Source organism: Boleophthalmus pectinirostris, unplaced genomic scaffold (genome assembly GCF_026225935.1).
Source record: "Boleophthalmus pectinirostris isolate CB_2022bp ecotype Guang Dong unplaced genomic scaffold, ASM2622593v1 HiC_scaffold_6, whole genome shotgun sequence".
NCBI classification, from domain to species: domain Eukaryota; kingdom Metazoa; phylum Chordata; class Actinopteri; order Gobiiformes; family Gobiidae; genus Boleophthalmus; species Boleophthalmus pectinirostris.
In genome coordinates this window covers 23,807,527-23,834,763 of record NW_026571447.1, presented here as the reverse complement: position 1 = coordinate 23,834,763, position 27,237 = coordinate 23,807,527, and the positions used below count along the sequence as shown (strand labels likewise).

The window sequence follows — 27,237 nt, the reverse complement described above, 5'->3', positions numbered from 1 at the left end:
GAAAGATTTTGTCCCAAGGTGAAGCAGTAATATTGAATAAATATTAGGTTTTGTGCCACTTTTTCAAGGGCAGATTTCAGGGCTATATTATTGGTGGTCCTGTTCAAAATCAAATGATTTTGGTGGAAGTAACAGTAGGTGTGTATGGTAGCTGTGTTTCTTATTAGCAATTTGACAGGGCAGTAGTCATACAGGTATTCATGAAGGGTGCAATGATATCCAAGTCTCACAATACCATATCGTCACGGTATGACCCTCACGGTACGATATCTATTGCGTTATCGTGTGAAAGTTGTTATCATGATATGGTGGGGAGGCTCACGATTAGGGATATAACAATATCCAATCTCACGGTACGATATTTATTGCGATATTTTGTGGAGGCTAACAAAACTGTTAATGTGTTACTTTTTCCTCTTAAAATGCCTTGACAAGACTTAATCCAAAGAACTAAGACTTAAAAGTGCATAGAAATGCTATTTCTTCATGTAGTCTGCACTGAAATGGAGCAAAGGATCATGGTCTATGTAGTTCCCTCTGTCTTTTTTTAGCTATTGCTGCCCCATAACTCTTAATTTAAGCAAAAAGACTTGTAATTCAATATATTGTGATGGTCAATGACATTATTGTGAGAACTTTGACCATACAATATCACGATATTTCGGTTATTGTTACATCCCTATTATTCATTCATCAGACAAATACATGAGACATTTTTTAAAATCTGCTTTGAACTCTATTAAGGAAATGACACTTACAGGTACTCATATTTAGACAGACATTAATAAAACTTGTTTCATTTTCAATAATTAAAATGAAACCGTACCATCTGTTAGCTTTGTCCTTGGTTTACCGTGTGGTTGTTCTAAAGGTAAATGTATTCATCAGCCCTGTGTTTCGATCTACACCTCCTGTCTACATATATTACAGTTTACCTCAACATAAATAGACTTGTCTTTTAAGCGGGGCTGTCACATGCTGAAAACACTGTCTCTATAGCATTTCTCTTTCGTTATCTCCTGCACTTTTTATGACAAACCTGTCTAATCTCCACAGTGTGACAGAGTGGGATTTTCAGAGTCTTGACAGCAGAGATACCCCTCTCGTGTCTCCTTTTGCAAACTTAAAGACCTAAAGTTTAAAACATTTACACATTCAACTTGTCTGATCTGATCTCCCGTGCTGCGCCAGTGTGAAAGTAAGCTGTTATCTCCACATTGTTTGCCAAAGGCTTGAGGTGATGTGTGCATGCTACAAATATATACTTTTTTAAAGCTAGAATAGCAATTATTTCTGCGTCAATCTGCACATTATGTCCAGCGATGTTATATTCAAACCTCTTTTATGTTTGTCTGTCGTTTTTGAAAATGACAGTGTAATAGCTTTCAAGCACGAAGTTAATTGTAAATGATAGAGATGATAAAATGCTCTGGCAAAGCAGGCAGTTTGTATGTTTTACATTTTTAAGGCAGAAATAAAACTCATTGCTCTTATTCAAAAACACTTTTTCAGTTTTTTACCTCAGTGACAAATAGTTTCCAATGGATGTATATTATTGTGAATATCTATATCAATCATTTTCAAAGCAGATATCAGTATAATGTATATTGGTCTGAGATTGAAAAATATCCCACCACAATTTGTTTCTAAGATACTCCAGTCTCTGTATGTTCATGTATCATTTTTAGTTAGTACTGAATCGATCTTTTTAAACAGACTAGTCTTAAGATTTTGTAATTATTGTTTACAAAAGTGAAAAGTTAATCTTGTGAGCCTTGCCATCTTAATCTCAATATCGACAAGTATCGGTTACTGACCAAAACAGTTAGACAAATCCCTATATTGAAAACAGAATCCCTATAGAGCTCTTTATGGGTCTTAAAGGTGAAAATATATAAAAATGTGACAATTGCTGCTGAACATTTTGAAGACAGAGCACAAGTATTTTCCTCCTCATACAAGCAAAACTAAATATTTTGCATAAAAGCATTTACCATTAGTTATCTTGTTTCTTTTTGCTATGTTGTGTAGCGAGTATGCCTTTTGCATTTAAAACAGCAGCTTTAATGTTCTGTTGATCCTTACCCAGAATGCAGAACTGAGTCTCGTACTAAGAACTGTTACAGAACAGAGCAGCTACATAAAAGAGCAATAGAAAGTGTTTTGTGCTGCAGTGAAATCCTACCCTGGTCTGCCCTGGTCCACCTGAGAGCCGTGGACCCTGCAGGTTTCATACTATCCCCTCACACACACACAGAGAGAATACACAGGGGCTTTCCAGGGCAGCCACAAAAGCCTCTTTTAGCTCGATGATGGAGAGTGGAGTAGACTTAACAGTAAAAGAAATTAGATAGGACTTAGAGATGACTGATGTTAATTAGAGAAGACAGAATTTTGACATAGCTCCAGATGAAATGCTTTAGGGTCACCATGGGACAAAAACCCAATTCCTTCAGTTATTTACAACTTCTAAATGACATTAGCTGCTCTTTAAAGGTTGCACCGTGCTGTGTGAGACTTGGGGAGTCGCAGTAGGTCAACAGGTTCAGTTCTGCACAGCTGCCGCGGTTAAGTGCTTCTCACACACACTGTCATTAAGCTGTTTACCTGTTTCTTTAGTGCATTTGACCTCGAGATCGATCTGACTCTTTCTGCCAGACTAATGGGATGTCTATAGTCGCACAAACAAGAGGATATGAAATGCATCAGTAATAAAGCTGTGAACTATCAATACCCAGATACTAATCACTACTAATTAGTATTAAAACAACATACTGATTGGAACAAGTCAGTAATGAAACAGGATTGGGCCTTTCCTGAATAGTTTTGGAACTGTTTGGTTCTATTGCAGATGTAATAGAGTAATAATATTTTGTGCCTTTTCTTTAGAATTAATGGAGTTCAAAGTGAGCGCCTGGTCTGCTTCTGGAAGTAAATTTTCCATTCATTTTTTCCATACACTTTTTTTTTTTCAAGTTCAAGGGCACTTGCAGAGGCTAACCAGCTACGTACTAACTAATATCTACAACGCGGTTGTTTTAAGCCCAAGAATTTTTGCGATTTATAATGTTTCAGAAGCAGATTTGAAATAAAATTATAGGTCTTGTTGTCATTAGTTAACACATAGCTGATTAGCCCTGAGCAAGTTTGCAAACTTTCAATATGCAGTTCTAGAAATGGGGGCGTAGGCGGTCACTGTAATGACTGAAATTTTAGTCATTTAAGTCTTTCATTTAATTATGTCTTTCATTGAAGAAACATTTTTCAGCAGAACAGATGCTATTTGGAGATGATGTTATTAAGGCATAATTTTAAGTATATTTATCCTCTAATTTAACTAGTTTAATTATGACAACTTAGGCAAAAATTTACGTGTAGCAGATGTGGTCTGGACAAGTGAAAGAATGATCAGTGCCATATAAAGTGATAGCAAAGCCAAGTGCTGTTAAAATGTGATTGCAGACCAGAATGAATAGCAGATCTCTTAAAAAGTTGTGTGAGAATGGCCCTGTGCCCAGAATGTGATTGAGAGTTGATCTATGTGAGCAGCCGCACATCTTCATCATGAGCAGTGAAACCATCCCAGACATTTATCAGAGAGATACTCAGATCAAACACAGACAAGGTCAACGGCATGACAGCAAAGAGAGTCAATCCTCTTCCACTCTTTCACTGCATAATTACACTGGAGTGGACTTTTCAAACATTTGAAACTGAAAAGTTGATAAATCCAATAATGATTGTAATGACTTTGAATAGTTTGTTAACTTTATGAGTGAAGGACTGAGCACTAATTGCCTATTATTAGTCATAATGCGGTGTGGTGTTCTTTAACTTATGCAGCTCGTAACAAAACCTCACATATGTACTGTGTAAAATACTCCTGATTTGATACATGATGATAACACAAAACAACAGTAAATTTCTATAAATTATAATAATTTCTTTATTATTATACAGTTTTATGCCAGTTATAAAATATAAAAAGGTCATTCTAAAACTGTTCAGGAAAGATCCAGTAGTATTTCATTTCTGATTTTGTTCAGTTTGATTCTCAACTGCTTATTTACTTTTGACTACTTTCTTTTAACACATATTTAAAAAACAGCATACTACAACAATATCAAACAAACCTCGAGAATAAAATGTTCACTTCACACATGGTTTATGATATCCCATTCAAAAAATGCTTAATTTTCTGCAATGCCAACTAAATATTATTGAAATTCTTTTGAAGTTTAGCCTTGTACTGAAATATTTGTATAATATTCAGACAATTCCGAAACCAAATTCTTACTTTTTACTGTGCAAATACTAAAACAGCAGTATTGCTTGGTAACTGACTCTTGTTTTGAGCTCTGCTTTTGGTCATAACCCTATCTCACGTCAGTCATAGTCATTTTCCAGCCGAGTACCATGACATGTACAATCCTATTTTATGTCCCACCTTAGTGTTCCATTATAATTGAACTCTCCAGCACAGACTGGGGCCCTGCTGTTCTCATTAAAGTATAACATTCTCACCTAAGTCCACACATCTATGATTTAAAGGGGATTTTTCTGCCTACACACGACCAGCTCTTCACATATTCTGATTTAAAAAGGCAAAACCTAATTTGGTGAGGTGTTCCATGGGCACTATGCATGCCCCAGGGGACCTGCGTGTTCCCAGGATGCTTTGGGCCATGGGAGGGACGGAGCAAAGAGGGATAGTACTTGTGTATGTAATTCCCAGGACAACCAATGCCCAGTGCCAAATAGCAGACTGAAACAAGATAAAGCATGGCATTCCTTTCCAAAAATAGGAAGTGCTTTGTCCATGCTTCTATATGGCTGTCACATTATATCACATGTGTTATTCCAGTGCAGAGCATGTGTATCTTTGCTTTTATCCACTGCATTTAGGTTTTATTTCAGGCTTACATGACCTGAGGCAAGACTTACTGCAGCAGCCCACTAAATCTTGCAGCATATGTTTTGCAAGGACAGGCCTGAGCGCGTATGAGGAAAGCATCTCATAGGAGTGACCAGCCAAGCTACAGTACACACCCATATTACAACATTCTTATGTTGCCATATGTAATTGTTTTCTCTTCTTATTTGCCTACTTGAAGTTATATTTAGAGTGATTCATGCATGTTTCAGTATTCTTTAAACAAATGATCCATGTGTGCCATAGACAGATTATTATATAGCAGACAAAAGCACGTCTTCTATAAATAAATTGTACGGTTTATTATGGTTTCTCAGTTTTTATTACTTTCTTTTTTACTTGGCTTTTTTGGGTTAACAAATTCTAACTGATTGCATCCACTCCACTCCCTCTGCAGGCTCAGATCTGGCCCAGTGAGCACACACACAGGATAATAATGCTGTTGTGCCCATGGGCAAGACACTTCATCCACCCTGCCTTCTGTGAGTGTACTTCTACAGAAAACCTTATTACCACAGACTAGGGAATGACTGGATAATGACTACATTGTAACTTTTTGATTAGATTAGATCAGATTAGATTAGATTCGACTTCATTGTCATTACACTTGTACAACTACAGTGCAACAAAATGGAGTTTAGCTTCTAACCAGAAGTGCAATTCACCACGTAAGAGATACAAATTTACATATAACAGCGATATTATGTTACTTAATTTTATATACATACATACATGAGTTAAATATGGCATTAGCTTCTTATCCATATTCAGTTCATTTATATTAACTGAAGTGTATGTGAGAGGCTTTGTCAACACTGATGTAAGGCGTTATTATTATTGATTAAATTATTGATTGAGCATGGGTTATATGTGCTGTACTCACTGGTGGAAACTTCTTTGATCATCTCAGCAGAGGTGTGGCAGCCGGTGACGATGTGCCTGGTCCACAGAGACAGGTCTTTGGTGGTCTCAGCTCTGAACAGGTGCGTCTCGATGCCCAACCGTGTGCCAGTCCGAGTGGCAAAGTACAGCTCTGTGCCCGAGTGAGGGGAGCCCAGGTCAGGGCCAGACTGCACCAGACTGTGTCAAATCACATTCAGTTCTGTTACTCACCAAAAGACAAAACAGACTGTCTTTTGTAGTTTGATTCACTGAAAGTTTATCCTTCTGACTAAAAAAACTTTGAGAATACGGTGGGGTAAACTTGAGTAAGAACGAGTAAGTTGCAGTGCTAACACAAAGGCATACGCAATAATTAACTCACTGTCTGTCTATCTGTTTGGAATCTCTTCAGCCTCTAAATCTCAATAGCAAACATTCTCAATCTAAGACAGACTGGATATTAAGATTTTAAGCCCAAGTAAGAATGTGGTGGCCCAATTAAAAATCTAAATTGAACCATTTGAATGATTTACTGCTTTGAAAACCTGCGCTTTGTATGATTCATAATGTGGCCCTCAACAAATAAAGTTTGACCACCCCTGTTCTATCTCACCATATTTCCAATACAGAGATGTTGAAAATCTAAACCACACCGCTATGGGAGGATGAAACAATTGACTGAATACAGAGCAGTAGTGGATGTATTATTCTGTGTGTGTGTGAGTGCATGTGTGTGTGAGACGTACCGCGTGGCCAACAGAGGGTATGTGTGTGTGGGGTTCTGCCAAGCGTCTCGGCCTCGTGGGAGACTGTCAAATAACAGCAGGTCTTTTTCAGTGAGGACCACCAGCACCGGCTTCCAGCTCTGCTTCTCGCTCTCTGTCTGCAACACAACCACAAATAATGAGACAGAACACAGGATCTAAGCAAACCTGGATTTACTCATGAATTAAAGATGCTCTATGTAACTTTTCTGGTGTAATTTGACCCTGTGGCATCACCTGCTTGTCTTGATGGAGGTAGATTTAATCAGACGGATCCTCCACCAGAAAAAATTACATAGTTCACCTTCATTTTAGGTTTGAAAAAAAAAGAGATATGTCTAAATTGCAACCGTTGAGTTATTTATTTTTAATATCTTTTTGATATTATTACCTCTACAATTTTATTTAAAACTGTGGCCACTTGAGACTCTTATCTTTTGAAGGAGCACACCAGCATACAAGTACATCTTATAACAATTTAGAAAGCAGTTCCCCTAAGGTCTAAGCTTTTCAAGTTTCTGCAAGTACCAATTCATAACTTAATATACTTAAGAAATCAAAGCATACTCAGATCTTTTGTTTGAAATAATTAAATCAACAGACGTCTGTCCTTCACTAAAGTATTAATTAGTGCTTTTAGTGTGACAAAATAGAGATGTAGTTGATAAATGTTATTTAATAGAGAAGACATTCTTGTTAAAAGTTCTTTTGTTTCTACTCAGCAGGGAAACAGGAGCAGATTTTCTCTTTAGAACAAATAAATGTTGCCTCACTGGGGAAGTCTAGTAACAATGAAATATTTTTTACACAAAACCTGCACTCCTCCAAATTAAAAATTCAGGGCACTGCAAAAGTTAAATAACACAAAACACAAACCTGCAGTTAACTTTTTCCTGTGATCAGTTATTGCCCACTGGTGCCTCTAACAAGCAGACCCCCCCTCTGTCAGACCCCCTTGACTCTATTTAAAACTCACTGTTAATCTTTAGACCTCCTGCACACAGCCGCGAGTTTTATTTTACAATGCTCTTTAACTACTCTCATTATAGAGCTTATCTGCAGCATAGCTATGGAATCCTAAGCTCGTCTTTGAAGTTCTGCCTCAGCCAATCACACTGAAGGACTTAACAGGTCATAGGTCAGCTTTTTAACATAATAACAATATGTTGCTAAGTAACAGTGATGTACAGTGTGTGGGAAGGATCAATTATTGTCAGATTCAATTATAACAACTGTATGTCTGCTTGATGCAGGTGTGCGTATGTGGCTGTGCAAACACTTACCTATGAATTCTTTTTGAAGATATAATAAATGAAATTATGCATACAAACAGACTACACAAGCTGTACTGAGGCATACCAATCATTTCCATTTTATAATTGTAGGAATGGGAGCGATTAAATGGGCACTTTTAATGGCGGCAAATGAATGACAAAAACTAACAGGTGCAGCTATCAAAATCTGGCAGTGCAAGACAGACTAATAAAATGTGACAAATGCAACGTGGGCGCCCGTCACTCTTCGAAACAACTCATTGTATACTTCCATAATGCATGCATTTCACACCCGCTTCCATGCGCTAACGCAAATCTCCTACCTTCCCCGCCAGCCAGCCCAGGTGTCTGATCTCCTTGCTGCCAGCGATGCCAGTCCTGCCGTGGTTCTGTATGACCTCTGCCAGTGCGCGCTGTGGTGAGACAGTGGGAGATTGGATCATGCTCAGTGCACACAGAGAGGATAGAGAGTGGAGTCACTACATGCACAGAAGGACAAACTCATTTTCCTGGGTTACAGACATCCAAACTATTCATCACTAAAGTAGTAATTGTATTTGTGCATGTGCAAAATCACTTTTTAAACAAATTACATGTCCTAAATAAAGGGTGCAATAAAGAAGTTACACTACAGTACAGCGCTAGTACAAAATCAAGTGGTCACATTACACTTTATCTGTAAAAAAAAAAAAAAAAACTTGCAAAAGTTACCTGTTACCTGTTGTATAATCTCTGTCCAACTCCATTTAAATTAGTTTTATTGCTGTTTAAACAAGTATTTTTAAACAAAGCTAAAATGCTTTTAATTTAACATTGCCATTTACACCACCTTCTTGTCTCCATAGTAATTGCGTTCCCAGGAATGTTCCACAGGGTGACATTAAACGTATCTATCTCCATGGAAAAAGCAGGTGGCACTCACCACATTACATGTCAGAGTTTTTTTCAAGGCAATAAAACATCTGTAATTGAATAAAAGTATGTTAGATAAGTTTAATGCATTGCTGTGGAACGTTCAAGGCAAAATGTACCTGGTGACTGGCTGGTTATGTACAGGAATGGCCAGTCAGTATCACTAGGAAATAAAGTTTTGCCACATGCAGCACCAATAAAAAGTGAGGTAAGTGAACGCATAGGAGCACCTGGGCCAGCGCCGTGGTGACAGAGTGCATGGCGGCAAACCAGGACAGGGCAGATGGCTGGTCTGGGCAGCGCAGAACCACGGTGTGTCTGGTGTCAGGGGAGTGCAGCTCCAGCTGTCTGCAGAAACAGATAAGAAAGGTTTAACCTGCATTAACCTCCCATTTCACACACTGTCCCCTAACCTTTACACTATACAACCTTTGGCAAATAACTTTATGAATTTTAAATTGTTATGCCGCTGTTCTCATACAAGTTCAATTTGACTGTCAACATGTTAGGTCCCAAATGTTTTCAACAGATGCTTGTTTATACCATCAACTTGGAAATGGGCACTCAGTCAAAACAATCAAATGAGTTGTATTAAATTTTTTTAAAACTTTATTCAAGTCAATTCAAAACTCAACAGGCACAAAACAGTCCCTGTGGACCAGATGACACAATGCAGTCTGCACCACATTTCCATAACTAATCTTGTGGCCCACACAAGAATGCCTCAGCTGGATGACTTTTGGATTGTGTGCCCTGTATATGAATTTTAAAAAGATACTTAATGCAACTTTTCACAGTGCATAATCAAGTGTTGCCCAGACTCACCACTGTAGTTGACACATCTGCATAAGAGAAGTGTCAAGTAGAAAGTATTTGGTGTACAAGGGGACTCCTGTTAAGATGTTCAATGGCAGAAGCTGAGTCAGAAGATAATGCTGATTTCAAGAATATAAATTAAACAAAACACTTCAAATAATAGACTACAGTGAAAGTAACCCCACTGCTGATAGTAGTAGCTGGTTGTATAAGCACTAGATGTACTCATTATGCATGAAAGTCACAGATTCAGCAGGGAACTTTTAAATACAGACATACATTATTTATTCAAATCTATGACTACTATTGGTGATGTACATTAGTATGTCAAGGCGTTCCACTTATTTGAAAAATTCTTGCTATAGACAAAGGTAAAATGAAAAAATAAGCAAAACGGCAGACCTTGGTACAATCTCAAAGTAGATATAAGTAAATACAAGTAAATGCACAATATAATTAAGTGTTTACGTCATGTGGGAAACAATTTATCATTAAACAATCTTGACCACCACTTTCTGTTTAACAAAGAAACTATAAATTCAAGTAATCTGGACATGCTTGTTTTGCAGATTCCTCTCCCTCTCTCTTGGGGAAGGGGAAACCCTGGTGGAAGAGCACTCACATCGTCTGCAGGTGCTCACTAAAACACGACTTTAAAAATAGTCTGTAAAATGTAAAGCGTATGCTAATTATGCACAGAGACAAGAGGAGGAAAGGAGGTTTAATGGGCTGTTTGATTGGGATTAGGAAATGTCTTGTTCTACAACAAAGCATCACATTAATTGTGAATTACATATCATAAATCAATGCATCTATACTTTTATTAGTCCTATACTATTCATGAACCTATTACATATTGTCAATACAGTTGTTTTTTTATTGTTTAATGACCGGTATTTTAATGACTGCCAATATTAAAAAAGATTCACAATTGTCCATTTTCTGGTGAGGGGTCCCCCACTTACTTATCTCCATGGTAATGTTATTTATCTGGAATCTTCTACACTATGGCATTTAGGTTATCTATTTAGCATTTGTTCAGTTCTATGGGTGCTAAAATTGCCTTGAAACACAAGCATTCTTACCATGAGCAAGCTCACCTCTGTAACTTGCCTGATGGCATCACCTGCTTGTTTCTATGTATATAGATAAGTCTAATGCTGTACTGTGGTGCATTCTAGGAAATGCAATAACATGTCCATGGAAATAATCAGGCCCTCTATCAGAAAAGTGACATAGTGAACTTTTTAAATTGTTAAATGTCTTAAAACATGCTTCAGTGTCTTTACTCAAGCTCCCTGAGTATGACTTAATATACAAACTGCACCAATATGGCATCAGAAGCACCTCAACTAAAACACAAGTATGAATCAGAGTCTTCAAAACAGAAATCGACTGGCATTTGGTTATAGCTATCGCTGATGTCAAACTCTGCGGTGAATCCGAGAACGAGCTACATAGCACAATGCATTATTATACAAGTGTGTCCCCTCTTCCACATTAAAGTGCCTGATTGATGAAGGGGGCTGTTCCCGCTGGACTTGTACTTTGTGGGTGTATAGATGTGGGAGCTGTCACAGAATACAGATGATAATGATGAAGGATTCTAACTGTCTGAGGGCCTTGAAGAGAATCATCCACAGCCTTTATACATTTCTTTAACTTTACAGGCGAATACCAAAGGCTTTATACAGTGAGATTTCTGTGCTTTAATGCATCCAAAATTCAAAGGAATAGAAAAAAAAAACTATTGCAGTTTTCACATGATAATAATTGTTAGTGATAAAATGTGTAAAAATGATACAAATTTAAACTCAGTGTCACTGAGTTGTGCAGTTATGCTATCTACACTATCTGACTTTGGCTTGACATTTGGCTTGATTTCCATTAACCTTTCATACAAAACCAACAGCAGTCTACCGTGCATTCATTTTATTCATGTATAAAAATGTGTTTCAGAAAAATACAAACTTTAACATTTATTTGTTTTTTATACTAGATCAATTTCACTTTCAAATAAAGAGTAATGGTCCAGCAACAAAGGTATTGATTTCTGCTGTAGATCTATAATGTTAAGTGATATTGGCTGATTACTTTCTGGCTCAATGGAAATAGTACACACAGTTTAAAAAGTCTGTACCCGATTGTTTTCACATATTGTATTCATGTATATATATATATATATATATATATATATATATATATATATATATACACACACACACACACATATATATGTATATAAAAACAACAAAACCTCTTGCCCCAGTACAAATAAGACTGCTGTCTGCATCTAATTATAAAGCATTTAATTGCCCTATAAGCAGGAAGTGCACTATTAGTATGTTAGTTATTGTTAGCTTTATCACAGTAAACTTCACACCAGTGCCTGAAAGTTGTGAAATGTGCTCATAAATTCATCATCGTGAATCATTAGGAGACTCAGAATGCATAAAGTAAGTGAGGAAAGTCTTTACCGTTGTGACCATTACCCTCTGCATAGTCTAGCAGTGTTCATAATTGAATTTCAAATGTTAACGGTACTTCGAGACTGAATTGTTCTTGGCCCATGGCGTTTCTTTCCGCTGCACCACAGAGGTACTGTCACTTCAAACAGATATGGCCAGGGCAATTTTAACCTTTAATAGACTCGTCAAGGTTAAAGAGAAGAGGCAGAAGACGTCATACTGTGAAGAACCCTGCTGTTACTGCCACAGTCACCTGCTCCCTCTGCTCCCACCATGACTCTAGACTCGGCTAACAATGTAAGATATGACTGTCTATAGTAACTCACCAGAAGAGGAGTCAGTTGTGTAATGGCCACTGTTATTGGTTCTTCTGATACATCAAACAACTAAGATTTCTAGCCATCTTAATACCAGGAATAGAACTCAAATGGCCAATTTATCAATACCATTCTTACAATAAAAACAAGAACTCAAACTGATAGAATTGTTTTTTGTTTTTTTTTGTAATCTCCAAAACAATATTGGTTGTTGACAAAAGGGCCAGTGTTGCTTCTGTCAGTCTACCCCAGGGCAGCTGTGGCTACAAAAGGAGCTTACCACCATCAACTGTACTGAGTGAACAAATTAACCAATCAATGAGTATACTAGTGTAGAAAATTAAGTGGCCTGTCAAACTTATAAAGCACAATAAAAATGTAAAGCAATACCATTTTATCATTAGTAAAAAAAAGAGTTCTGTTATTGACCAACTGTTTACACCTATAACACATCAGTGGTTTTGTTGCACATGAACATCTCTATTTTTAGTATAATTGCGCGAAAACTCAGCCTATTTTTCATCTAAAGTAAAAACAGCCTCTCTTATCTAATCACTTATCTGTTCTCACCACTGTAGCCACACTTTCCCCTATCTGTCTTTCCTGTCTGATGCAGCTCTAAACCCGGTTTAAACCACATCTACTGAAAAACAAGGAGAAATACTCGTGAGAGCTGCTGTTAGGTGAGGAAAAAAGATAAGGAAACCAAATAAAACACACTTTTTCTTTTCAGCCAGTGTTCTTCCATGTAAATATTTATCAAACGCTTTACAGCAGAGTCTACAACAGGTCAGGAAGTTTCATCAGAGGTGAAAGAACAACTCAAAATCCTTAGACAACCCTGTCTACGCAACTCGAGAGCTATTCTATTGACACTGCTACTAAAGGTGATTTTAACATTAAAATAATATAACATTTTGTGGCAATATTTCATTTTGTTGAAACTTTTACTCAGTGGATTTAATATATTTTAAAGGTGCACGGGATATACCAGCTATTTGTCTCCATGGATATCTTACTTATTCCTTTACCTGGAATGCGACGTAGTACTGCATTAAACTTATTTATCTTACATTTTTTCAATTACATAATGCTTAAAATGACTTCAGAAAACATGTACTGTAACTGTGGTTCTCCACCGATCTGACCTGTCACTTGGCCTGGTAACGTCACCTGCTCAACTCCATGGAGATAGATAAGTTTAATGCACTAACATTTCCTTGGAGACAAGCAAATTACGAACCCTCCACCAGAGTTACATAGTACATTTCTTGTAAAAGCTACACAGTGTGGTTGCTTGTCAAATCAGTATTATTGTAATTTTCAGCAGTTTGAATTTATATGATTTTCCTATTATTAGCTCAAAGTGAGTTACATGTGGTAAGTTTCCAACTCGAATGGTTAATACTTAAACGGTATTCAACATTGTTTAGAGGACAGATTGTGGGCAGTTTCACAAAGTCTCCACAGACATGTTTGTTCCCTGTTACAGATTGACTTTGATGCTTTGAAGTGAATTTGGGCATTACAGTATCTGGCTCTGTATCACATTAATGCAAAGGGAGGACAATTGGATGCAGGCCACAGATACTGCAGAAAAACAAGTAATGGTGAGGTGTGTACGTGCCATTTTTAATTAAATCAAATAATCATTTACAACTACTGGAAGATAAAAAACTCATAGCAACACAAGATTTTCCAAAAAAAGTTAATTATGAGTGGGAGCGTAATATTTTTCAAAACAACTATTTCTTTAATAGACCTACCAACCCAACCACAACCCAAGCAAATTACAAAGGACAGAACTCAAATTAAAAACATTACAATCTGCCACTTTTCTTCTGAAAAACATACAAATGGTCCAATCATGATGACTGAGTCAAAATTACACAGTGAAGTGCCCACAAAACAAGGCTGGCAAAAAACAAAATCTGAAATTGTTAAATCGAAAAATGGGTCACTTCAGTGTGGTGTTGTGTGGCAGTCTAGGCTCTACACTGCACTCTACATCTGCGATTTTAGGTTAGGGGCATTTTCACATTACAAACCAATTAACTGGAGGACACCTCATAACAGTGCACCCCTGCTGAGTGGAAATGGTCTACTTCAAAAGTCTGTCTTTAAGCAAAATTCAGAATGAACTTGGTGTGAACGGAGACACACAGAGATATAATCCCCTCCGAGGAACACAAGACAGCTGTGGACCCTGAAGATACTTCCTGTTTCTGTCATTGTCAAACTTGCCCATGTCCAAGTGCAGTACTGGTGTTGACTGGAGGACATACTGTAGGAATTTATGTATGTAATGTAACCTATTTTTCAAGCATTTGTTAAAGTTTTAAACCAACTAAACTTTATCTACTACCAAAAATAAGAAGCAGGCATGTGTATTGGGGGATCCGGAAGCAGTATTAAAAATGTATCTACTACCTTTTTACTTTTACCCCAGTAAATGATTTTCTTGAATATGCGGCTGTTCCTTGACCTTTCTCTTCTCCTATTGCCGGGTGGGTTAGTGCTGAAATCAATGAATCTAAAACATGCATAATAGAAAATCCTCCTCATAAAACCTCCAGACCATTCATCATATGGATCAAGATCTGGAGAAGAAGTAGCTCACTGCTTCTCAGGTTGAGTTGAAGGATGGATCACATGCAGAGTACATTAGAGTGCCATGGCCTAATGATCTTACTTCACTCGCATTTGAGTACTGCCTATCTGTACAACCTTTTGCAGTATCTTTTTTGTGCATGGACTATTTCTTACCTGTTGTCTGGGTCTGGTGTTGTCATGGCTCTGGTGACATAGCACATCTTTAATGGAATGCACCTGCGGTCTCCATGGGGGGACAGCAGAGGGGGGCTGGGGGGCTCTGAGACGGACGACGAGGGGCTGCTGGGACTTAGGCGAGGCGACTCTGGAGGGGGGGTCTCCCAACCGATCTCTGACACTGGAGAGCCCTTCTTCACGTACGGAGTGGCCTCACGCATGTACTTTACTGAACAAACACACAAGCAAAAAAAAACACTAGTCAAGGTGTTACAGTATTTAAATGTCACTGCAGTTAGAAGAGGAACTACTGGGATTTGCAGAGTCATTATAAAATAGATTACCATATACAATCATCTTTATAACTATGATTCGGTCTATAATCTAAACATAAAATAAATCATATTGTAATTTATTCTTTAGCATAACACTTCACATGTGCATGTATCAAACTGCCATGAGGACACTCTAAACGGAAAAGAATTCCGTTACTTGGCTCCGTGCTGGTAATTTGAGAAATATCGAAATGTTCCCTGTCAATCTTGTGAAATTTTTGGAGCAATTTCATCAAATCTTCACACCCCTGCACACCACAATGAGATCCTGGCCAAGGCACCAAATAACACTTCAGAAGGTAGCAAGTGAGAGAATCCTAAACCAGTAGGAGCTAAAAAACTGAATCCCAACTTTTTGTACAAGTCTAGAGAAAGGCTGCGGTGAGAAACAGGCAGGTTATGTATTTTAGAATGAGTGCCTTGCCCTGGCTGTTAAATTGGCATACCCCACTGTATGAGCTAGCTATAATTGACATATAGATGGTGACATTTTGTCTCTAGTTCTTAGGGAAGAGGAGATACTATGGACCCCAACAGACAGCATAACAAGCTTCACCACCAGTCTGACCGTGCAGCCTCATCTCACCAGAGACGAAATGTCCTTAATACACCCAAAACTGCAAAGGTACAATGTACTTTCACAGTAGCAGCGTATCCCCTGAACCAGATCATCAGATTAGAGGCCAAAAAAATGTCTGATAGATTTGTTAAAAGTGAGAACAATATGTGCCCATTGAAATGAAAATCTAGTAAGGAGAATTTTTGGCATTGGTGAATTGGCCAAAAGCATGCAGAGGAATATATGTGATTTATTTAGATGGTTATGAAATGTATGAGGACGCAAATGCCCACATGCTGCAGTAGAGATGTGGACAAACAAAAGAATATTGTGAATTGGTAATGTGTGTTTGTGTAAAGATGAGAAATCCTCCGAGGGGAGATATTCTGGGTTAGTTTTTGTCGCACTGTCAATGATGTGTAATGCTTTTATTGAGAGCTTTTTGTCCAAATTGGAGAAACAAGGATCTCGCAGTGAGGACAGGATGGACGAAACAAGCACACGTGGAGAGGCTTCAATTTTCAATATCATCATTATAACAAACCCACACAGCTCTTATTTGTATTAGTCATCTGGGTCAATATTTCATTATTGGGTTGTGTTAAAACTAGGGCGGTTCAAAGTTACCTTTGCTTTGCCACTTTGTCTTAAGTAGAGCAACTAGATGCTTATAATAAAAAGTACATTTCCTTCGAAGAAAACAGAATAAAAATAAATAAAAACAGACTGTGCTGTCTCAGGGCAAAAGCGACAAATCCACACAAAAATCCATTTTACTTTAAATTGCTGGAATTTAGAAATTCTATAAGAAATGTTTTCAATCTTGAAGGCAAAGCAACATGAACAACAGTGACTCCTCGCTTCAGTATAGTAGTAGTAATAATAGTAGTAGTAGTGGTAGCGGTAGTAGTAGTAGTAACAATAGTAGTAGTGGCAGCGGTGGTAGTAGTAGTAGTAGTAGTAGTAGTAATAGTAGTAGTAGTAGTAGCAGTAATAGTGCTAATAGTGATACCAGTAGTTGTGCTTATAATTAATGTAGTAGTAATAAGGCTAATCCATTTTAATCAAATATTTTCAAATCATCAGTGATAAGCTTGGGTCTTTTTAATCAAGAGTTATATGGTCAATTTTCTGAAGCAAAAGCATGTAATTTGGAGCAGACTTCAGCCTCTGGAGGAATAAATTTGTCTTGTTTTTGTGCATTTAGTCACCACTGATTTAAAAAATTAGGAGAAAGCTATTTTATTTGTTTTAATGAGATGTGTATGTTAAATAAAAAAAACAACAAAAAAAAAACAATGATCAATAATTGTGATTAATTATTGTATGTATAAAACCAAGTCCTAAAGAGTAGCGGCAGATGATATGTATACATATAAAATGTTTCGTAAGTCAATTTAATAGTTGTACCAAAGTGAGTAAATACATACATCTGGGATCGTTGTCTTATATTATTTATCAACCTTGTGAATCATTTGTGATTGCATACTTCCTTTGCCCCTTGTTTATAGTTTAACAACCTCTTAACTTGTACAATCATGATGCATTAAGATAAGGACATTGTCAGTTATCATGTTTGCCATCAGTTTATTATCACTTCACCGCAGGTTTAAGTTGTTAGGCTCTGAACAAGACAAAGGCAGCTGTCAGAGAGCCACGCATGGGTATGTTTTTCCAGTTAACGTGTAGGGGTATATGCGGTTGCCCAGAAATAGTGCTGTGAGTGTTTCCAGCGGAGGGGAAAATAAACGGGTGGAGCCCCAGTCATTATTACAGTGGAAGTGCGTAAATGTGTGCGCTCCCCTGGGTCATGTTTCTATTCCATTACAGCACCAGCCAACTCCAACGAACTCACTCCAATAACCCCAACTGTATGATAAGGGCTCAAAGCGAATCAAGGCTATTCACTGGGGCTTTGATTTGAAAGGGGGCTATGCAAGCTTTTTTTTTTACACAGAAACAGATCCGAGCACAGTGCCTGGCTTTTCCATATGATACACCCTAGTTTTACTTTGTTTTATACTGGTTGGATTATGAAGAAAAACAGAACTAAATTGATATCTCTGTAACCAAGAATGCACCTTTACACAAATTTTTTTTTTCATTTTCTTTTTAAATCAATCAATCAATCAAAGCTGTATTATCTCAGAAATATTTGAGCACAGTGGCAATACACAGCCTGTAGGTATGTGTACACTGGTTGAACAGGGATGTCAGGGATGTCATGATTATGTGGTTAACCAATAATATACCAGTAATATTGATTTTTGAAGTGACAATATTGTAAGAACACGGTGATCTAGATAAAGCGGATGAAAGAAAATGAAGGATTCCACTGTTAAATAAAATGTAGATGTTATTTCTCCCAATGATGGCATCACAAAAATATGTTAAGATATGCACATTATCAAGAGAAAGATTTCTCCTTTACTGAGTTGATGCAATGTTATGCATGTCTTTGTGCTACCACCAAAGACCAGCTGTTCTTTTACCCACTTCAAACCCTCCTCTGATTCAGGACATAAGTCTCAGAAGTCCTTTTCATAAAAACTGAGGGATATTTTTTGCTGATTTTTGTCTTAGGACATGGAAACAACAGTGCAGTTCTGTTAATGCCTTCTTGAACAATAGTGGAAAGCACATTTTAATTTTGCTAGTGCTTCAATTTTTGAAAGACATTTGGGAACAATTCTTACTTTCTCAGTAGATTTTTAAAAAGGTTTATATCCTATGAGCAAATGTTGAAAACAAAAGGCTTCACTCAAGCCCAGTTTAACACCTGAATTGTGGACAAGTCATTGTATTAGTAGAAGTAACAGTGGTAATATAATATTGCAGCAGCAGTGGATTTCTACCTCATTGAACAACACGTTCAATAGGCCTCCCAGTAATAAAGCATTCACTGTAATAATAAAGATTTCAATATATATTCATGTACATGGCTGCTTTGAAACCAAATTTTCCTTTTTGAACTTTCCATTTTATGCTAACATGTTAAAGTTTTATAAGTTCTGAAATCATGTACTTTATATTATATGCTATTGGAATAATTATAGCAAAATTACCAGTGGAATAAAACTTGTATGTCCGTGAAGGGGAAAGAAGGCTTAAGCAATTGGAAGCAGAACAGAGCGAGGCCAAGGCAAAGAAAAAAGAAAGCCTCCAGAGCTTTGAGAGAGGAGTTTTTTCTATAGAGGGCACAAAGCAGGTACCATGGCCAGATACCAAAGCACAAAGACCCATGAACCACAGGCCTCAAGGTATCTTATTGTACGGGCTGGACCAGGATCACAGGGGTTCAAATGACACAGAGTGATGACCAAATAAGTGTGTTACTTCAGCAGCTCCAGTGAGAAATGTGCTGGGAGAAAAGCAAAAATTATACTCATTTAACCAATCAGGGTAGTGCGTAACAAGATCGAAATGAGAACTGGGAATGGGAAAAAGGAGGAGAAAATGAGATGTTTAACTAGAGTGTACGTAAGTGTGAGATGAAATGTGAACACAAACCAGACTGTTAATGTTGTTGGCTAAATAAGCTTGCCTTGTAGTATTGTTATATTTAACTATAGGTTACAGCATTATGCCTGGACTCATGCTTCAACAAGTAGATGATGGGGCTTGTGAGGCTCAGGACTAGACTTCGGCTTTACTGCTAGTGACTGGGCTTAGACTGCACTAATTGTTATAATAGTAAAAGTAAAAGTGACTCAACTTGAACGTTTGAGTTGAAAATGAAAACATCAGTTGAATGTCTGGATAAGGGGAAGTGAAAATACATACCGTGTTACTGATTGTAGAGACTGAAACTCAGGGTGCAATGACACTTGGTACAATGGCATAAAAAACACATCAAAACTGTGACTAAACAGTAACTAATCCTGAAACTAAATATGGACTTGTTAAGGACTTAATCAGAACTAGAACAGGACCAAACAGACCTAAATCAGGACTATTCCAGCCTCAAGTCTGACTTCTTGGGCTGTAGACCTTTAGTTGTTTAATTGATTCATCAGTTCATGGTGTCGCTTAGTCAACCAAATTTTATTTTAATTGAGTAATTCATTTTTTGGGGGTAATAATGTATATGTGCAACATCATAAATGCATTGAGTTGACATGCAGTGAGTTAGCTGATGTTTTGGGAGACACTGGACAAACGACTACTTTTTCACTTACGAATATGCTGTTTACTTGTACTTCTCTTCCCTATACATAGTTTTTCCATTGATTAATCGATGTACTGGGTATGTCTTTAGTGGACTAAGTTCTTCTGCCCACTCCAGCCCTTCTAAGTGCACCATTGGCCTTCTCTGTTACACTCAGTTACACCTCAAGCAGAAGTGGAACGAGACCCAATTTTCACAACAGACGAGACAACTGATTGGGTCCATGAAACAAGATGAGATTTTGACATGATTTATAATAAATGAATTGATTCAGTTCACAATTTTGACTCAACAATTTAATTTTGCTATTACAGTAGCTATTCGGGATGTAACAATTTCCAAATCTGTCGATATGATATTTTCACAATATACATCTCACAGTACAATACATATATTGTGGTCTTTTGTGGAGGCTAACAAAACTGTGAATACACTACTTTTTCCTCTGAGAATGCCTGGACAACACTTAGTCTGCACTGAAACAGAGCAAAGAATCATGGTCTATGTAGTTCCCTCTGTTTTTTAGCTACTGTAGCACCATAACTATTCATTTAAGTGAAGAGGCTTGTAATTCGATATATTGTGGTCCACGATATTGTTGTAAGACCTTTGACGATACGATATCACAATATTTTGATTATTGTTACACACCTTGTAGCTATGCCTTTTGGAACTAGAGCTTCTTAACAGGTGTACTTTAGCAAAGTGTACCCTTTTTTGTCCAATCTAAACATGAGGGGAAAAAAACTCATATGTGCCCTATCTCACAGGATCTTGTGGCATGAGATCTCATCCATCCCTAACCTCAAGTAAATTTTTCACATTCAGATGTTGATGACTAAACTATCAGTCAATAAAAATAAATTCTCTTGCATGCTGAGCTACATAAATTGTGGTACACTTGTGAAGCACGCCCATAAGTCATTGAAGCAACATGGTCTGAAGCACAATCACAAGTTTATCTGCTGCTCAAACAATGTGCAGGATCTCCTACGTTAACACACACACACACAAAACAGGATACCAGCACAATGATCACACCTGGACCGGCAGCATTATTTTGTGCCTTTAGATAAATCGGAAAGCAGGAAAAGCAGATCTGTGTTTCTGCTGTTGTTTTGACAGACAAACATTCACCAAAAGATTGAGAGGAACACCGTTGATGTATTTTATATTCACCACAACAAAGGTATCTGTTTACAACCTCATCATCTGAATCATTCTACAAACAACCACTGGAATGTTAGGCTTTCTAATGACGAAATCAGTCAGCTGCAATCTCTGTATCTCTCACAGACTGAGTGTGGAGTCTAGACATTACGACAGATGACACAGGATGTAGTGGGTCTAACAGCAGAATGGGGCCCATGTATGTCAAATAGTGACAGGTAAGGCTTGTTAAAGGGCCACACTGGGGAATACATTACATCGGTCACTGACTCACTTCCTGTCTGGGCTAAGGCAGATGGTCCTATTTCATTGTTTTTCTTTTGGCAGATTGAACTACTGTTTCAGCTTTACAACATGATGTAGTTAGGATTGGGAGATACGGCAAAAAATTAATCAAATTTTTCACACGATCATTATATTTTAATTTGATTTTATATTAAAAAATAGCACAATAATCCATGCCATTTAACTAAAAAATGAGTCCAGTCTCATTTAGTCCTTGGCTGCAGACCTTCAAATCCCCATGCTTATCACTGACAATTATGCTTGGTTGATGGATTAGAGAAAAAAAATTACAACTTTTTTGTAATTTTGTTGTAATTATTCTTGTTATAATTGAGAAGTTATTGTGCACTTTATGTACACAGAAACACCACAAATACCAACCAAAATAATAACTACTATAGACTGAATCAGTATGCAAACCACAAAGATGCTGCAGTGAGCCAAAGGAGAAAGGAAATTTGGGTATAAAGCATAAGTGCACTAAAGGTATAATATGCACTTTTATGATACCAGGAATCTTCCCGGCATCCACTGGTTGTATAATTTCACCAAATGTTTTCTTAAGCACAACTGAGTTCCTACTGAGTTTCTGATTATTCAGTAAAGCGTGTTTTTTCTGATGTTTTTTGTATTGCCAATCTTGACACAATTTGAGAAATGAAAGAGCACCAGCCAATAACATGGACCAGTGATAGGAAAATGACTACTATTCTGCTTCAGGCATCAACATCTATGATAAAAGACAAAAATATAAATCAAAAGACATCACCACAGCGTAAAATAATAGATAAAGTGACAAATAGATATTTTTCCACTCTCCTTTAGCCTTTAACTTAATCACTGCATTTTCCACCATGCTGCTTTAGTATAGGTCTTGAATTAGGCACTGATTAGAAGTACTACAAGTGCACCATATTAGCGTGTTTTATTTGTCTACTGGACACTGTATCGTGAAGTGGCCCTACGCGGCACACTCCACATAAAAATAGAAATACACTTATTTTAATCAAGTCATTGTTGGTATAATAATCAGGCCCCAATAGCATTAAGCTGGTTGCTATGAGATATTTGACGCACTGAGCCTCATGAGGAAATTCACTCTTGACTTGTTTGACTTCACAATACAATAATAACTCCCACTTGAACATATGAACTCAAAGTAATGACAAGATAGTGAACTCTATGTTAATGGAACTGACCTACTTCAGTGAAATAATCATCAAGACCTTCCTCTTTTACATGAGGACAGTAAGTGATTTGTTTTATTTGTGATAATTAAAGTTGCCTGGTATGGTGGAACAGCTAGTGCTTCAGCCTCAGTTAGAAAGTTCTGGGTTTGATTCCCAGATGGAGTGAGGGCATGTCTTTGCAGAGTTTGCATGTTCTGCCTGTGCCTGGAAATTTTCTCTGGGTATTCCATAGGGCTGTGCAATTAAACAAATTTTAATCATCTCTAATGTAATGATATGCTTTGCTGTTTTTAATTAAAGTCTCTGGCTAATCCTCTGTCAGTAAAAGCATATGGCTGAGGCAGAATTCTGACTTTAGAGGAAGAATTTTGACTATTTTTGTGTAAAATTACAATGATTTTGGATGGTTTGTGTTTAGGCAATTCATTTCTTATTGTCTTATTTGTTTTTAATCACACCATCAATGTGAGATTTTTTATTATTTATTTTTTGTCGTATCTCTCAGCCCTACTTTACTTTTTCCTAACATGTTCCAAAACAAGTCAAGTATGGGCAGGGGCCTAAAAAAAGAGATTCCAAATCTCAGTGGGCCTAAACTGGTTAAATAAATATACATAAGGATAGAAAAATACAGTATAATAACTCATCACAAACCCATATATTATGAAAACTGAAGCAAGGCAGTAATGTATGAGGGCACATAGTTGTTAAAAGGAAATTGAACTCTTGTGGTTATGATAAATGATCAAATTTAATCATATAGCACTTTTCCGCCTCAAAGTACTTTTCATCGTGGAACCACACACCCCACAAGTGTACGCAGACACATACACAAGTGTACGCAGACACTGGTGGTCAGGTCGGTTAAGTGTCTTACCCACCTGTGGGATTGAATTGCCAACCTGTGGGTCAGCTCTGTGCTACCGACAGAGCTACAGCCCCAGTGTTACATAATACAACTACTTGGCCATGTGCCCTCAAGAACAGCAATCAATCAAAACCATGTCATGTCTGTTTCCTGATATGCAGATGAACTACTTCTGCTTCTGATTACCCTCAAGTTAACCCCCACAATTAACTTTAAACTATCTTTCCCCTTGTTTCTGCCTGTATCTCTCTCCCTCTTAGCAGTTCTATATTAACTACATTATACATTAAATCCTGTAGTCATCTGAATTTACCACTGTTAAGCCCTTATCTGTGCAAATTTTCAGCTTGGGACTACAGCCTCTCCCTCAGAGTGCAGCCTTGGTGTCCCCTGGGAGGAATCATCATACTATGTTTGCATGTGAATAAGTGTGAGTATAAGACAGTGAGAGAGAGAGACAGAGAAAGAAGAGAGTGGAGAAGAGAGGGAGAGAGAAATAGACAGAGAGAGCGGGAACTAGGGAGAGAGAGAGAGGGTGGGGGGTTAAAGAAAAAGAGATGTAGAGAGGGGTTGAGAGAGTAAAAGAGATAGATAGGGAAAAAGATATAGGGGCAGAGTGGGAGACAGAGAGAGAGAGAGTGAGTGAGTGAGAGACCTCACAAGAGCTGGAGTCAACTTAGAAGAGGCCAATTGTGAGAAACATCGTTATGTGGTTAAAAGGGGAAATGACGCTTTGTTTTTTAAGTGGTTTCTATATAATGTTTTCAAACTCTACTGAAACAAGAAATATAGAGACTCAAGTACATGTTTGATGCTGTGAGTTTGTGTTCATGCAAAAGATTATGATCATTACTGAGAGCCCCTGGTTTACATAAGACGGAATCTGGATATAAAATTATTCAGCAGTTTGGGTAACTCATCTCTTGAATCAGGATGATTCAGAAGAGCGGTTACCTATTTAGACTCCATTTTCCCTGCATAATCTGACAAATTTCCAAGTATGTTAAAATGACATGTCATTCCTGTCTGAGCATGTATCATGGTGCAAAGGTGCGTTGAATGAGATATGAAACAGCAACCCTCTGGTCCAATGTCATAGAACTACAAGTCTTAGTATTAATTATCATCACTAAAGCTAGAAATAAAGCAATGTAGCATATATCTGCAAACCCAAATAGATAATATATAATCAGAATTCTTCAAGGTAGCATGGGGCCTTGTTATTATTGTGAATCATGATATTGGTACACACTGACCTGGATAACAAAAAAATCTTATCACTTACTTCCTGCATAGTTTATATTAGATGTAAGAAGTATCTTAGTAGCCTTGCTTGAATGAAAAAGGAAACATAGTATGATTTTATCAATGCACTGGCACCACCAGTTTGATATGTTTTTGCAAACATTTACTTTTGCAAGAACATCAAGTCACCACTTCTCATGAACAAAGATAAAGACAACGTTACATAATGAATGCTGTACAGATATTCTTCTAGTCATTCATTTGCATATCACATGACCTTTAATGACAGAAAGGAATGATCAAACTTCTATCATTAACTAGATATTACTACTTGTTGTTATGTGTTGCCCAATAGTGGTATTTACAATTTGTGGGACAGAGGTAATGATTTATGTCTTGATCAAAACATGGGCTGTGTAATTATTGTTGGGTAGAAGAATGTGCCAAATACAAGTGTAGAATTCTAAGAAGGGGTGTGACAAACACTCTGTCTGTTATGACTGACAAAACATAGGCTACATACCTTCTAATGTAACTTCTTTCCCGGCGCGTTTGAGCGTCTGTACAGCCTCGTCGTGCGTAGCTTCCCTCAGGTTCACACCATTTACGGACAGGATTGCATCTCCCACGTACAGCGCCTGGGTCTGGTCCGCAGCGAGACCTTTGAATATCTTACTAATAAGTATAGGCATCTTGTTCTCCTTGCCGCCCTTGATGCTGATCCCCAGCCCCCCAACCTCTTGCTTGGTCACCTTAACACTACGTTTCCTGTTGGCGATGGCCTCGGGCACTCTTTCTGGAAGGTCCGTGAAAGCAGAGCGCACGCTTTGGGGCGCATTGTTGGAGTTGGCATTGTTGTTGTCCAGGTATGACCCATGACTGACACCGTTAGAGTTCAAGTTGTCACTATCCTCGCAACTCAAAATGAGAGTTTCCTCATTCAGGTTCACAAAAACTCTATGCCACTGTTCGCGCACTAAAACTTCTATAAAACCACTTTTTGGCACCATACAAGTTCCAGCCCCCATTATAAGCGCCATCTTTGCATCGTTTCTTGCTTTTAAATCCCACACGTGAATTAGTTCCCAGCGTTTCTTCCTCACGTACTCACGCTGAACGGACTTTGCCCTTGTGAAGTTTTCTGCTGGAGTTGTCAGATATCCCGTAACTAAACAAGCCCTCCGCTCCGCCCGCTAAAGATACTATCCGATGGGTGGAGTTAGCGCCCTGAGGTCAGTTCATCCCATCTCTTGAACCTGCGTAAAATCAATTCCTCTATCCAAACAAAACATGGCTTCTATAGCCTAACTAACTGGGAAAAACACAAAATAACATGCAAAAATGCTCCAACCAAAATATCTACACAATTGAAATCATCATTGCAAATCTAAATAGCCTACAGCAGCGTCCTTTCGTCTTCTTACATTTCCATTCAAGGCAAGTCCAAGCCACAAATAATGAGTACAAGTTTCCTCTGCTCCCGGTGTCCGTGGAAGGCATTGCACCGCGCTCTCGCCGTAGCAGTCCTGGCTCGGTTGCGCGCACACAGGAATGCGCTTGTGCCGGTTTGACTCTTCAAAGAAAATGAGAGAGCGAGCAGGCGTTTTGTTACAGATCCCTGACACGGAAAGACCCCCCTCTGAGGCCTTTTTCTTCACTCCATCACTGTCATTACTATTCCAAAGAACACCTCCACGCCGCGATGATTCTGCGCACTCCGAGTTCAATAGCCAGTATGAACTCCAGGCTACAAGGCAAAGTCTGAGGAGTGTGTGTAGTGTCCAGGTGAGTCCCACTGACAGCTCCACACGCTGTCAGTCACAACCAGCTGACACCGGGTCAAACTCACCGCCTACATGTCCCTGTATGACATTTTCACAGACAGAAAAAAAGACCAAGCCCGCTTTCTCAGACGCTAACAATTGTATATGGTCCTTTACTAAATTTTTAAATCATCGTGCCCCTCTGCGCCATACTCAACATACTAGTGACATCTAGTGGTAGATTATGAAATTGAACAATGAGCCTATGAACTATGGTAAAACAAAGGTCAGTTAGACTTCTGTTGACATGATTGCCATGTTTCTTTCTTTCTTTCTTTTTTTTTTAAATATAAGTTTATGTCCCCCTAAAGTAAAATAATATATTATACAGAATGAGCCTCGGCATCATGCCTTTGAATAAATAGGCTCTGGATTTTCATTGTTATTATATTGAGTTCAACTTGTGTGCAATCTTACCCTTTTGCCCATGAGCTACGATGAATCATTAAAGTACATAAC

At 37.9% G+C, this 27,237-nt stretch overlaps 1 protein-coding gene across 1 annotated transcript in view; it reads right to left on the bottom strand.

The window, feature by feature from the left end:
- The window catches only part of sntb1 (syntrophin, basic 1), a 32,696-nt gene extending 6,198 nt beyond the window's left edge, over positions 1–26,498 (bottom strand). The window contains exons 1-6 of the mRNA XM_055163556.1: positions 25,479–26,498; positions 15,133–15,364; positions 8,996–9,113; positions 8,177–8,266; positions 6,562–6,698; positions 5,817–6,013 (exon numbers count right to left, since the gene is read on the bottom strand). Of these exons, the coding sequence (XP_055019531.1) occupies positions 5,817–6,013; positions 6,562–6,698; positions 8,177–8,266; positions 8,996–9,113; positions 15,133–15,364; positions 25,479–25,995 (1,291 nt within the window). The 5' untranslated portion in view covers positions 25,996–26,498. The remainder of the gene's footprint in view (positions 1–5,816; positions 6,014–6,561; positions 6,699–8,176; positions 8,267–8,995; positions 9,114–15,132; positions 15,365–25,478) is intronic.
- Positions 26,499–27,237: the final 739 nt, after the last annotated feature.